The sequence below is a fragment of the Dendrobates tinctorius genome, unplaced genomic scaffold, assembly GCF_039654945.1.
Source record: "Dendrobates tinctorius isolate UK_male_01 unplaced genomic scaffold, ASM3965494v1 ptg000143l, whole genome shotgun sequence".
Taxonomy (NCBI): domain Eukaryota; kingdom Metazoa; phylum Chordata; class Amphibia; order Anura; family Dendrobatidae; genus Dendrobates; species Dendrobates tinctorius.
In genome coordinates, this window is record NW_027361810.1 from 42,957,613 (window position 1) to 42,971,063 (window position 13,451).

The window sequence follows — 13,451 nt, forward strand, 5'->3', positions numbered from 1 at the left end:
CATCCACCCCTCGAGTCCTACATGGGACTGACGTGTGTTACATCCACTCCACAGGTCTTGCACTAGGACTGAAGATGTGGGCAATGGCTAGGATGTGCATCAAACAATATATGTAAACAAAATAAAAATGCTGGGTTCACACGTAGCGGAACGGAACTCTCGCGGAAATTACGGCGAGAATTCCGGAATTCCATTCCGCGGGAAAATCGCATTTTAAATTCCCGCGATTTTCCCGCAGAAAAAATAAGCATTTTGCAAGCGTTATTAGCTTGCAGAATTGCTAGCGTTTTCCAAGCGATCTGGAGCATCGCTTGGAGAACTGATTGACAGGTTGGTCACACTCGTCAAACATAGTGTTTGACGAGTGTGACCAACTTTTTACTATTGAGGCTGCCTATGCGGCATCAATCTTAAAAGATAGAATGTAAAAAATAATAAAAAAATATATTGTTATTCTCACCTTCCGACGTCCCGCGCAGCCTTCCCGCCTCTCTCCACGCTCCCGGTCCCAGGTAATCCTTTGCGACAATTACCGCGATGACGTCTGTTCTCGCGGGATCGCGACGTCTCGCGAATGACCGCGAGACTTCGCGATCCCGCGAGAACGGACGTCATCGCTCACAAAGGCTTACTGGGACCGGGAGCGTGGAGAGAGGTGGGAAGGCTGCGCGGGACGTCGGAAGGTGAGAATAACAATATTTTTTATTTAAAATTTTATTTTTTTACAGGGATATGGTACCTAAAGCCCGGAGGACAGTCTCCTCTCCTCCGGACAGTAGGTACCATCCGCAAATGTTCAGCTTACTTTTCGCATGGTGTGCACAGCCACATGCGGAAAGTAAGCAGAACAATGCATTCCTATGGGTGCGGGATCGCCGCGATTCCGCAAAATTAATGAGCATGCTGTGTTTTTTACCACGAAGCGATTCCGCCGCGGAGAAAACCGCAGCATTAGCACAGCATTGCGGAATCCCATAGGAATGCATGGGATGCTTATTTTTCGCGGTTAAAATCGCCGCGAAAACACAAAAAAACGCCACGTGTGAACTCAGCCTTACAATTCTGACCACTTTCACTCTATGAGGTTATAAATCTGGAAAGCGTCAACAGATCCCACTGATTCTGAGATTATTTTTTTGTGACATATTGTACTTCATGTTAATGGTAAAATTTCTTTGATATGACTTGCGTTTATTTATGAAAGAAACAGAAATATGGCGAAAATGTAAAAAAAATTTGCAATTTTCAAACTTTTAATTTTTATGCCCTTAAATCAGAGATATGTCACACAAAATAGTTAATATAAATAACATTTCCCAAATGTCTACTTTACATCAGCACAATTTTGGAAACAAAATTTATTTTGTTAAGGGTTAAAAGTTGACCATCGATTTCTCATTTTTACAACAAAATTTACAAAACCATTTTTTTTTTAGGCACAACATCACATTTGAAGTCACTTTAAGGGGTCTATATGATAGAAAATATCCAAAAATGACACCATTCTTAAAACTGCTCCTCTCAATGTGCTCAAAACCACATTTAAGAAGTTTATTAACCCTTGACATGCTTTACAGGAACTGAAATAACGTGGAAGGAAAAAATTAACATTTAACTTTTTTTTTCACAAACCTTTTACTTCAGAACCATTTTTTTTATTTTCACAAGTGTAAAAAGAGAAAATAATCCACGAAAATTGTTGTGCAATTTCTACGAAATACACCAATACCAGATATCTGGGGGTAAACCACTGTTTGAGTGCACGGCAGAGCTTGGAAGGAAAGGAGCGCCGTTTGACTTACCATGCCGCATTTGGAGAGCCCCTGATGTGCCTAAACAGTGAAAAAAAACCACAAGTCACACCATTTTGGAAACTAGACCCCCAAAAGAACTTATCTAGTTGTGTGGTGAGCACTTTGAATCCCCATGTGCTTCACAGAAGTTTATGACGTAGAGCCATGAAAATAAAAAATCATATTTTTTCCACAAAAATTATCTTTTCGTCCCCAAATTTTTATTTTCCCAAGGGTAATAGTAGAAATTAGACCTCCAAAGTCGTTGTGCAATTTGTCCTGAGTATGCTGATACTCCAAATGTGGGGGTAAACCATTGTGTGCATGGCAGGGCTCAGAAAGGAGGGAGCACCGTTTGACTTTTTGAATACAAAATTGTCTGGAATCAATGGTGGCGCCATGTCGCATTTGGAGACCTCCTGATGTAACCCTAACACTAACGGCTAACCTTAACCCTACCTTTAGCCCAACTCTAACCCTAATGGAAAAATGGAAATATATTTGGATTATTTATTATTTTTACCTAACTAAGGGGGTGATAAAGGGGGGTTTTATTTAATTTTTTTTTTATTTTGATCACTGTGATAGGGTCTATCACAGTGATCAAAATGAACCATAGGAAAAATTTCCTATTGTTGCCAGGTGCTGGCCGGCAGATCTTGGCGGGCGCACTGGGCATGTGCCCGCCATTTTCTCTCGGAAGAAGATGCTGGCGGCCCGGTGGACATCATGGGGGGATGCAGGGACTCCAGAGGTACAGGGGGGCGATCGGGGGACCCTGTTTCTCTCTCCTCTGATGTGCGATCACAGAGGAGAAAGAAATAAAATGGAAAATCGCGATTAAACCGTTAACGGCAATCGCAACACCGGGGGTCGGTAAAAACCGACCCGAATCATGTTCTCTGGAGTCTCAGCTACCCCCGGTAGCCGAGACCCCGGAGAAATTGCGACTCTGGGGGGCGCTATACACTTAAACCTCAACGCCGTTAAAAAGCGGTGCTGTGGTTAACATACTCTTAAGGCTATGTGCGCACGTAGATTTTCGTCCTGCTGATTTTTCCGCGCAGATTTTAAGAAATCCACAGGTCAAATGACCTGCATTTTTCCTTTTTTATTGCGGTTTTTGTGCGTTTCCCCCTGTGGATTTGGAGAATGGAGCAGGTGGAAAACCGCACAAAAGAAGTGACATGCTGCTTTTTTTGGACTGCACAAAAACTGCGCTGAAAAAACCGCAGTGTGTGCACAGCGGCTTTTTTTTTTTCATTGATTTACATTGTACTGTAAATCACAGTAAGGATCTGCAGCGTTTCTGCGTGAAAAAATCCGCTGCGGATCCGCAGGAAATTTGCATCGTGAGCACATAGCCTAACTGCCGCCGTTAAAAGGCGTATCGGCAGTCTTTAAGGGGTAAAATAAATTATATATATATATATATATATACACACACACATATACACATATATTATATAAACAGCTCTGAAAAAAATTAAGAGACCACTTTCAAATGTTCAGTTTGTCTGATTTTTCTCTTTAGGCCGGAGTCACACTAACGATAAAATTGGACGAATGCAATGCGATAAAAAAGTACCCTGGAGAAGTACTTCAAAGTATATTGGTTCTAGGGCAGGACTACTGCGTGGAGTACTTTCCTCCCAAATGCAAGCTGTGTGGATGCCATGTCTAGTTTATAGTGCTTGGAGAAAGTATGCCGCCATGGCTCTGGCTGAGTGGGCTCTAAGGTTCCCTGGGGGAATCTGACCCTGTGCTCTGTAGGCTATGCTAATAGTGGATCTAATCCACCTTGCTATTGTCGATTTTGACGCCTTCTTCCCCTTGTTAGGACCTCTGTATTGGACGAAGAGGTTGCTATCCTGCCTCCAGGGTCTGGTTGCGTCCAGATACCCGAATACAGTTTCCCTTACATCCAAGTTATGGTAGGCTTTTTCTCTGGTATTCTTGGGAGACTGGAAAAAAGAAGGGAGTACTACATCCTGATTCATGTTGGAGTTTGAGACAACTTTGGGAAGGAACGCCGGGTCGAGTCTTAAGACTAAGCGGTCACTAAACACCTGTAAGTAGGGATCCCGGGTCGATAAGGCCTGCAGTTCTCTCAACCTCTTGGCTGAGGTGACTGCCACTAAAAAAGCTGTTTTGAAAGAGAGATTACCCAAGCTCCTTTCTGCCCCTGATATGGCTGCTTGCATAGCATATTGAGGACTAGGTTGAGGTCCCAAGGTGGTATGCTCTTTCTAATTAAAGGTTTAAGTCTCTGTACCGCTCTTGAGAACCGGGCTACCCACGGGTGTGCCGACAGAGCTGAGTCGTAGAACACGCTCAAGGCTGCTATCTGCACTCTCAGAGTACTGGGTCTAAGGCCTTTCCTGAACCCCTCCTGCAAGAAGTCGAGTATTTTCGGGATGTCAGGCTGGTCAGTTCCAACTGTCTCCTCTCCACAGAAGCTGCAGAATTTTTTCCAGATTTTATTATATATTGCTGCTGTCACAGGTTTCCTACTTGCTTGTAGAGTAGAGATGACTTTGTCCGATAGACCCTTTGCTTTTAGGATCTGCCGCTCAGGATCCAGGCTGACAGCTGGAAGGATTCTGGTTTTTGATGTAGGACCGGACCTGGATGGAGGAGATCTTTCCCTCTTGGTAGGAGAACGGGTTCCTCGTCGGCCAGCTTTCTGAGCAGGGGAAACCAACTTCTTCTTCGCCAGAAGGGAACTACCAATATGACGCTGGCTCTGTCCTCGTAGATTTTCCTGAGGACTCGTGGAATGAGCGCTAGAGGTGGGAAGGCGTACAACAGGCCCCTGCTCCAGGATTGTGATAGGGCATCTATTCCTGCCAGATTTCCCAGGGGGTACAGGGAATAAAAGGGCCTGAGTTTTGCGTTCCCTTTGTCCGCGAACAGGTCTACCGTTGGTTGTCCCCAACGGTCGCACAGGCTGCTGAACACCTCGTCATTGAGCTCCCAGTCTGTTGCAGTTATCCTTCTCCTGCTGAGGAAGTCCATGATCTGGTTCCGGGAGCCCTCCAGATGCACGGCTGTGATTGAGAGGACCTCTTTCTCTGCCCATCTGAAAATCTGATCTGTTAAAGCCTGGAGTGTTGGATGTCTTGGTCCGCCTTGGTGATGGAGAAAGGCCACTGTTGTGGTGTTGTCCGACAGAATTTTGACGTGTTTGTTCTTCACGTGAGACCCGGCAACAAGCAGCACTGTTATGATGAGTCACCGAAGGAGGAAAAAACAAAATACCAGCTAAGTCCAGAAAAACCAGAGAGGTTGGCAGCTATCGGATTGCAGACCCCTGAACCTATCCACAACAACTAGCAGTAGCCGTGGGGGGTTCCTACGGTGCCCTAGACCCCTCGATCACAGCCGGAGAACTATATAGCCTAAAGACAGAAAGGGGAAAAACTAAACTGCCCCAGAGCAGACCCCAAAGCAAATGGCAGCCCCCAACATATAATGACTGTGAAGCAAGATGAAAACACTAACACAGATAGAAAGATAGGTTGAGCAAACGATGGGGCCCAAGCTAACTACATAGGACAGGATAGGAAAGCTGGTGTCTGCCATCCGCAAAAACCCTATCAAAATGAGCCAACCGACTGATAGGAAAAACAGGCCCTGAAGTCGCTAGGCTTCAAAAGACTATATCAGCACTCAGGTATATTCTGAAGACAGAGCAAAATATCAACAGATCAGAGACAAAAATGGAATTCAGCTCACCCCCGGCCGGGGATGGCAGAACTCCCAAAAAACAAGGCAAAACAAAAACAAAACTGAAGAGTACAAATCAGAGCAGAAAAACTTAGCTTTGAGATGCAGGAATCAGACTGGTCTCCAAGAATCCAGCAGAAAAATCACCAGCCAGGAAGAAGGGCGTCGGCAGCCTTATATCCAGTCCTCAATTCCAGCCACCCAGTCATCATCTAGCTGCCCAGGTGTTTGGTAATCAGTCTCACTACCTTCCTTCACTAGAGGAGGGAGTTCATCAGACCTCAATGGTGAAGGGAAAAATGAACTCACAACAGTACCTCCCCCTTGAGGAGGGGTCACCGAACCCTCATCCATGCCACCAGGGCAATCCGGGTGAGCCCGATGAAAGGCACGCACCAATCTTTTGGCATGAATATCAGAGGCAGAGACCCAGGAATTATCCTCCTGACCATAACCCTTCCACTTAACCAAATACTGGAGTCTCCGTCTAGCCAGACGGGAATCCAGTATCTTCTCTACCTCATATTCCATGTTACCTTCAACCAATATAGGGTCAGGAGGTGCCACCACAGGAACTACTGGTTCAACAAACCTCTTCAACAAGGACTTATGAAACACATTATGAATTTTAAATGTGACAGGAAGAGCCAACCGAAAAGAGACCGGATTAATAATCTCCAAAATCTTGTAAGGTCCAATAAATCTAGGCTTAAACTTAGGAGAAGCCACCTTCATAGCGATATTTTTTGATGACAACCAAACCATATCACCCACCTTAAACTGGGGACCAACGGTCCTACGCCGGTTCGAAAACCGCTGGGCCTTTTCCTGGGAGAGAGACAACTTATCCACTACTTGGTCCCAGATCTGGTGCATTCTCTCCACCACAGTGTCAACACCTGGGCAGGCAGAAGGCTCCACCTGCCCTGAAGAGAATCGAGGGTGAAAACCAAAGTTACAAAAAAAGGTGACATCAAAGTGGCAGAACTAGCTCTATTATTTAAAGCAAATTCGGCCAAGGGCAAAAATGAAACCCAATCATCCTGATCGGCAGAAATAAAACATCTCAAATACGACTCCAAAGTCTGGTTTGTTCTCTCCGTCTGCCCTTTGGTCTGAGGGTGAAACGCTGAGGAGAAGGACAACTGAATTCCCAGCTTGGAACAGAAAGTCCTCCAAAATCTAGACACAAACTGAACTCCTCTGTCAGATACAATGTTCTCAGGAATCCCGTGCAAGCGAACCACCTGTTGCAAAAACAAGGGCACCAACTAAGAGGAAGATGGCAACTTAGGGAGTGGTACAAGATGGACCATCTTAGAGAATCTATCACAAATCACCCAAATAACAGTCATTCTCTGAGAGACAGGCATATCAGAGATAAAATCCATTGAAATATGGGTCCATGGCCTCCTGGGCTCCGGCAAAGGCATCAACAAGCCACTAGAGCGAGAACAAGGTTTAGACCGGGAGCAAGTCCCACAGGACTGGACAAAATTCCTGACATCACGAGACAAGGCGGGCCACCAAAAAGATCGACTCACCAGATCTCTAGTACCAAAAATACCTGGATGACCAGCCAATGCAGAGCAATGAACTTCAGACATCACTCTCTTCCTCCACTGGTCAGGAACATACAACTTTCCACTGGGACAACGCTCAGGTTTGTCCTCCTGAAACTCTTCCAGAGCACGTCTCAAATCGGGCGAGATGGCAAAAAGAACTACCCCCTCGCCTAAGATGGTAGCAGGCTTAGTCACAACAGGAGAATCAGCAAGGAAACTCCTAGAGAGGGCGTCTGCCTTGACATTCTTAGTGCCCGGAAGAAAAGAGACCACAAAATCAAAACGTGTGAAAAACAAGGCCCACCTAGCCTGTCTAGGATTCAAGCGCTTGGCCGACTCCAGGTAAATCAAATTCTTGTGGTCAGTAAGGACCACGACTTGGTGTTTGGCTCCCTCCAACCAATGTCTCCACTCCTCAAATGCCCATTTCATGGCCAACAGTTCCCGATTCCCCACATCATAGTTACGTTCGGATGGGGAGAACTTTCGGGAAAAGAAAGCACAAGGATTCATTTTAGATGTCACAGGATCTGTTTGGGACAACACCGCTCCTGCACCAATCTCAGAAGCGTCCACCTCCACCTGAAACGGGAGTGAGACATCAGGTTGCCACAAAACCGGAGCAGAAGTGAATCTTCGCTTCAGCTCCTGAAAGGAAGAAACAGCCTCCGGAGACCAATTCAGCACATCAGCACCCTTCCTAGTCAAATCCGTCAATGGCTTGGCAATATCAGAAAAATTAGCTATAAATTTCCCATAAAAATTAGCAAAACCCAAAAACTTCTGGAGGGCCTTCAAAGAAGTGGGCTGAACCCAATCATAAATGGCCTGTACCTTGGCCGGGTCCATTTCAATAGTTGACGGAGACAAAATAAATCCCAAAAATGAAATCCTCTGTACCCCAAAAAGGCATTTCGATCCCTTGACATACAGGGAATTCTCCCTCAAAATCCGGAACACAGTCCGAACATGTTCCACATGAGAGTCCCAATTCTTGGAGAAGATCAAAATATCATCCAGATAGATAATCAAAAATTTATCCACAAAGTCTCGGAATATATCGTTCATGAAGCACTGGAAGACAGAAGGGGCATTAGTAAGCCCAAAAGGCATCACCAGGTACTCAAAATGTCCCTCCGGAGTATTAAACGCCATCTTCCATTCATCCCCATGCTTAATGCGAATAAGATTATACGCCCCCCTGAGGTCAAGCTTGGTAAACCAGCAAGCACCTTTAACTCTGGAGAATAGATCAGAAATCAGGGGTAACGGATACTGATATTTAACAGTAATTTTGTTGAGGGCACGATAGTCAATACAAGGCCTTAATGAACCATCCTTTTTAGCCACGAAAAAAAAACCAGCACCTAAGGGTGAAGAGGATGGTCTAATATGACCCTTCTCCAATGCCTCCTTAATATAGGATTGCATAGCCTCGTGCTCGGGTACAGATAAATTGAAAAGCCAACCCTTGGGGAATTTACACCCCGGGTTCAGCTCAATAGCACAGTCATAACTCCTATGAGGAGGCAAAGGCGCAGACTCATTCTCACTAAATACATCATAAAAGTCAGCCAAATAGTCAGGAACATCATGTGACTGGGGAGAGGTGGAGAAAACAGGAGCATCACTAAGGGCACACCGACAACCCCAACTCACCACAGACAAAGATTTCCAATCCAGAACTGGATTATGGATTTGCAACCAGGGAAACCCCAGAAAAATGGTATCATGCAAATTATGCAACACCAAAAATCTGCAATTTTCTTGATGGTCTGGGGCGACCCGCATTACCACCTGGGTCCAAAACTGAGGTTTATTCTTCGCCAAAGGAGTAGCATCAATACCCCTCAAAGGGATAGGCGTCCGCAGAGGTGTTATAGGAAATCCACAACATTTAGCAAAATCCAAGTCCATCAGGTTCAGAGCTGCTCCTGAATCCACAAAAGCCTTGGCGGAAAATGTGGACAGGGAGCAGATCAGAGTAATTGCCAGAAGAAATTTAGGTTGAACACCACCCTCAGAAAACGTGTGTGCACAACGTTTCTCTCGTTTAGGGCAGACAGAAATAATATGCGAGGCATCTCCACAAAAAAACACAGCTTATTACACGCCTTCTGAACTCCTGACGTTGCGCCCTAGACAAAACTCTATCACATTGCATAGGTTCAGACATTTGTTCAACAGGTGGTAACATCTCTCGTGTAGTTTTGCGTTCACGTAAACGCCGATCCACCTGAATGGCTAAAGACATAGAATCGTCAAGACCAGAGGGAACAGGAAATCCCACCATAGTATCTTTTACAGTTTCTGACAAACCCTTCCGAAAGAGGGCTGCCAAGGCACCATCATTCCAGGTAGTAAGGACCGCCCACTTTCGGAAATTTTGACAGTACAACTCTGCCGAATCCCGACCCTGGCTTAATGCCAACAGGGTCTTTTTAGCCTGATCAATAGCATTAGGTTCATCATACAACAACCCCAAGGCTTGAAAAAATGCGTTCACATTATTCAGAATAGGTTCATCAGGTTTCAAAGAAAACGCCCAATCCTGGGGATCGCCGCGCAGCAAAGAGATGACAATTTTAACCTGCTGCGCGGAGTTCCCCGATGAGTTAGGCTTCAAGGCAAAAAATAATTTATAATTATTCTTGAAATTCAAGAATTTAGACCGATCCCCCAAAAATACATCAGGAGTAGGAATCTTTGGTTCAGCAGCATATGAATGAGCAAGATAGGCGGAAATTCCCCGCACTTCAGCAGCGAGCTGCTCCACACGATCAGACAATTGCTTCATCTCCATTGAGAGAAAAATTCCCCCTACAGCCTCAGAGATATAGAGGAAAAAATATGCACACAAAAAAAAAAAAAATTCTGACACTTTTTTTTTTACAATTCTCTCCTGCTATTGAGTACCCTAGGATCTGCGGTACGGCTGGTGATTCTGTTATGATGAGTCACCGAAGGAGGAAAAAACAAAATACCAGCTAAGTCCAGAAAAACCAGAGAGGTTGGCAGCTATCGGATTGCAGACCCCTGAACCTATCCACAACAACTAGCAGTAGCCGTGGGGGGTTCCTACGGTGCCCTAGACCCCTCGATCACAGCCGGAGAACTATATAGCCTAAAGACAGAAAGGGGAAAAACTAAACTGCCCCAGAGCAGACCCCAAAGCAAAAGGCAGCCCCCAACATATAATGACTGTGAAGCAAGATGAAAACACTAACACAGATAGAAAGATAGGTTGAGCAAACGATGGGGCCCAAGCTAACTACATAGGACAGGATAGGAAAGCTGGTGTCTGCCATCCGCAAAAACCCTATCAAAATGAGCCAACCGACTGATAGGAAAAACAGGCCCTGAAGTCGCTAGGCTTCAAAAGACTATATCAGCACTCAGGTATATTCTGAAGACAGAGCAAAATATCAACAGATCAGAGACAAAAATGGAATTCAGCTCACCCCCGGCCAGGGATGGCAGAACTCCCAAAAAACAAGGCAAAACAAAAAGAAAACTGAAGAGTACAAAGCAGAGCAGAAAAACTTAGCTTTGAGATGCAGGAATCAGACTGGTCTCCAAGAATCCAGCAGAAAAATCACCAGCCAGGAAGAAGGGCGTCGGCAGCCTTATATCCAGTCCTCAATTCCAGCCACCCAGCCATCATCTAGCTGCCCAGGTGTTTGGTAATCAGTCTCACTACCTTCCTTCACTAGAGGAGGGAGTTCATCAGACCTCAGTGGTGAAGGGAAAAATGAACTCACAACACAGCACTTTCCAGACCGCATGTAAGTCTCTGACGTTGGAGGATCTTCTGCTGTCCTCTGGACTCCATCACCCCTGTTAGTACTTTCCTGCGACGTGTCTGCCCCAGCCGAATAGACTTGCATCCGTTGTCACTACCACCTCTGGGGTCTGAAGCCAAGAGACACCCGTCTTTAGGTTTCTCGGCACGGTCCACCATAGTAGCGATCTTCTGTCCCGGAGGGTTAACCGTATCTTGCTGTCCAGTGAGGACTGTTTTCTGTCCCAGGACGCTAGGACCGTGTGTTGCAAGTCACGGGAGTGGAACTGACTCCATCTGACACAGGAAATGCAAGAAGTCATCAGCCCCAGGACTCTCATTGCGTCTCTGACCGATACCCAACTCTTTGAGAACTGACGAATTTTCTCCGGTATAGAGGTCTGCTTTTTGGCTGGTAGATAAGACACTCTCCTTTCTGAGTCTAACATGACCCCCAAGAATTTTATTCTGGGTTTGGGTATAAGATCTGACTTTGACCAATTTATGACCCATCCTAAATTCTGCAGCGTGGAGATTGAGGATTGACAGTCGACCCTGAGCTGGGTTACTGAATCGGCTATAATCAGGAAGTCGTCTAAATACGGGACCACCGTGATGTTTCGGGCCCTTAGGTGGGCCACTACCTCTATCATTTTTGTGAAGACCCTCGGTGCTGATGCTAGGCCGAAGGGTAGGCAGCGAAATTGATTGTGGCATATTGTGCCGTCTCTTTCGTCAGCGAACCTGAGGTACCTTTGGTGATCCGGGTGGATAGGGACATGGTAATACGTGTTTTTTAGATCTAATGTGCACATTACCACGCCCTTCCCTAGAAGAGGAATCGTAGATTTTATCGACTCCATTTTGAAGCGCCTGTAAGTTACCCATTTGTTTAGGGGTTTGAGGTTTATTATAGTTCGGGTTTCCCCCGAAGGTTTTTTTATCGCGAAGAGGCTCGAGTAGTGTCCTCTGCCTTCCTCCTGAATGGGGACCGGAGTCACCGCTTCTATGTCTAAGAGATCTTGAATGTCCAACCACATGGGGGAAGCTGAACTGAGGCGAGAACTGGTTACTAAAAATCTGTTCGGGGGCAGGGAGTTGAACTCTATTTTGTACCCCTTCGAGATGACCTGTAATACCCAGGGGCTGGAGGTGACTTTCTGCCATTCTTCCGAAAATTTGAGCAATCGCCCCCCTACTCTGGTGGCGTCATTTCTTCCGGGAGCTGGACCTTGGGCCGGAAAAGATGTTATCGCTGTTCCTATTTCTACCCTCGCCTCCTTTGGGGTAGCTCCATCGACCTGATTTCCCCTTCCCCCTGTAGTCCGTTCTCTGGTTGTAACGGGGTCTACGAAAGGGCTGGTATCTTTTACGTTTCTCTTCCGGGAACCCCTTTTTTTCGTCTGACGCCTTCTCTAAGATGTCGTCGAATACGGGCCCGAAGACCCTGGCTCCCGAGAAGGGAATTGAGCACAGTTTATTTTTTGACTGCATGTCGCCCGTCCAACTCTTAAGCCAGATAGCTCTTCTGGCTGTGTTGGATAAGGCCTGGCTTCTGGCCGTGAATCTAACTGATTCTGCTGAGGCGTCAGCCAAAATCCCCGTAGCTAACTTAAGTAAAGGAAGGGACTTTAGGATGGTTTCCCTCGGGGTTCTATCTGACAGGTGCTCCTCCAGGTCATCTATCCATAGATGCATGGAGCGTGCTACCAATGTCGCGGCTATATTCGTTTTTATGACCGCAGCTGAGCTTTTCCAAGCCTTTTTTAAGAGCCCATCTGCTTTCCGATCTAGGGGTTCCTTCAAACTTGAGGAATCCTCGAACGGAATTGCCGTCTTTCTTGATACTTTTGCTACGGGGTTGACTATCTTAGGGACTTCCTCCCAGACTTTGACCTCCTCAGGGTCAAACAGCAGACGCAATCTGAAGTCTCTAGGGATAGTTAACCTTTTCTCCGCCTCCCATTCCTCCAGTATCATCGCCCGTACAGTATGTGGGCATTTACTGGGAAGACCATCGAAGTTTGGGAGCGTAACCCTCCGAACATCTCGCCCTGTATCGAAAGGGAAGCAGGAGGTTCCTCAATCTGCATAGTCTGCCGCACCGCCCCCAGTAGTTCGTCTGTCCCCCCGACGAAAACAGGTATTTCTTTCCCCTTTCTGGGTGCTCTCTGATCTCTTCTTCCTCTGCTTCAGACTCGGATATAATGTCTTCGGATGACGTATCCGACTCCCTCTGTCTTTTCCTGGATAACTGAGGATTCGGCTGTGGGGTCTAGGGAGTGTTTAGACCGGATACTGAGGCCTGTACTTCCTCCCTGATTATCGCTTTCATGTTAGACATGAAGGTAGCCTGTTCCTCCCCCACTACACGCCTTGCACAGGCGTCACAGAGGGTCTTTTGCCACATGTCCTTCAGCTTCTTAGCGCAAACTGGACACTTTCTATCTTTTCGTTTAGGTTCCTTTCTCTCAGAGGTTGAGGCTCCCCCCTAGAACATACAAAACACGGGGTTCTGTGGGGTCTATCCTTACGGGCTCTGCAGTGACCTCTTTCAGAGGTTACTCACGTGACCCTGGCTCT

The 13,451-nt window shown here is 46.2% G+C and overlaps 1 protein-coding gene across 5 annotated transcripts in view; it reads right to left on the reverse strand.

The window, feature by feature from the left end:
- TLK1 (tousled like kinase 1) overlaps window positions 1-13,451 on the reverse strand; it is a 321,524-nt gene that overhangs the window by 83,331 nt on the left and 224,742 nt on the right. Inside the window, exon 1 of one of the 5 annotated variants that reach the window (XM_073545853.1) lies at window positions 1,803-1,832. The exons of the other annotated variants lie outside the window; for them this stretch is intronic. Coding sequence (XP_073401954.1) covers window positions 1,803-1,812 — 10 coding nt within the window. The 5' untranslated portion in view covers window positions 1,813-1,832. Of the gene's footprint in view, window positions 1-1,802; window positions 1,833-13,451 lie in introns of those variants that run through there. 5 annotated transcript variants of the gene reach the window in all.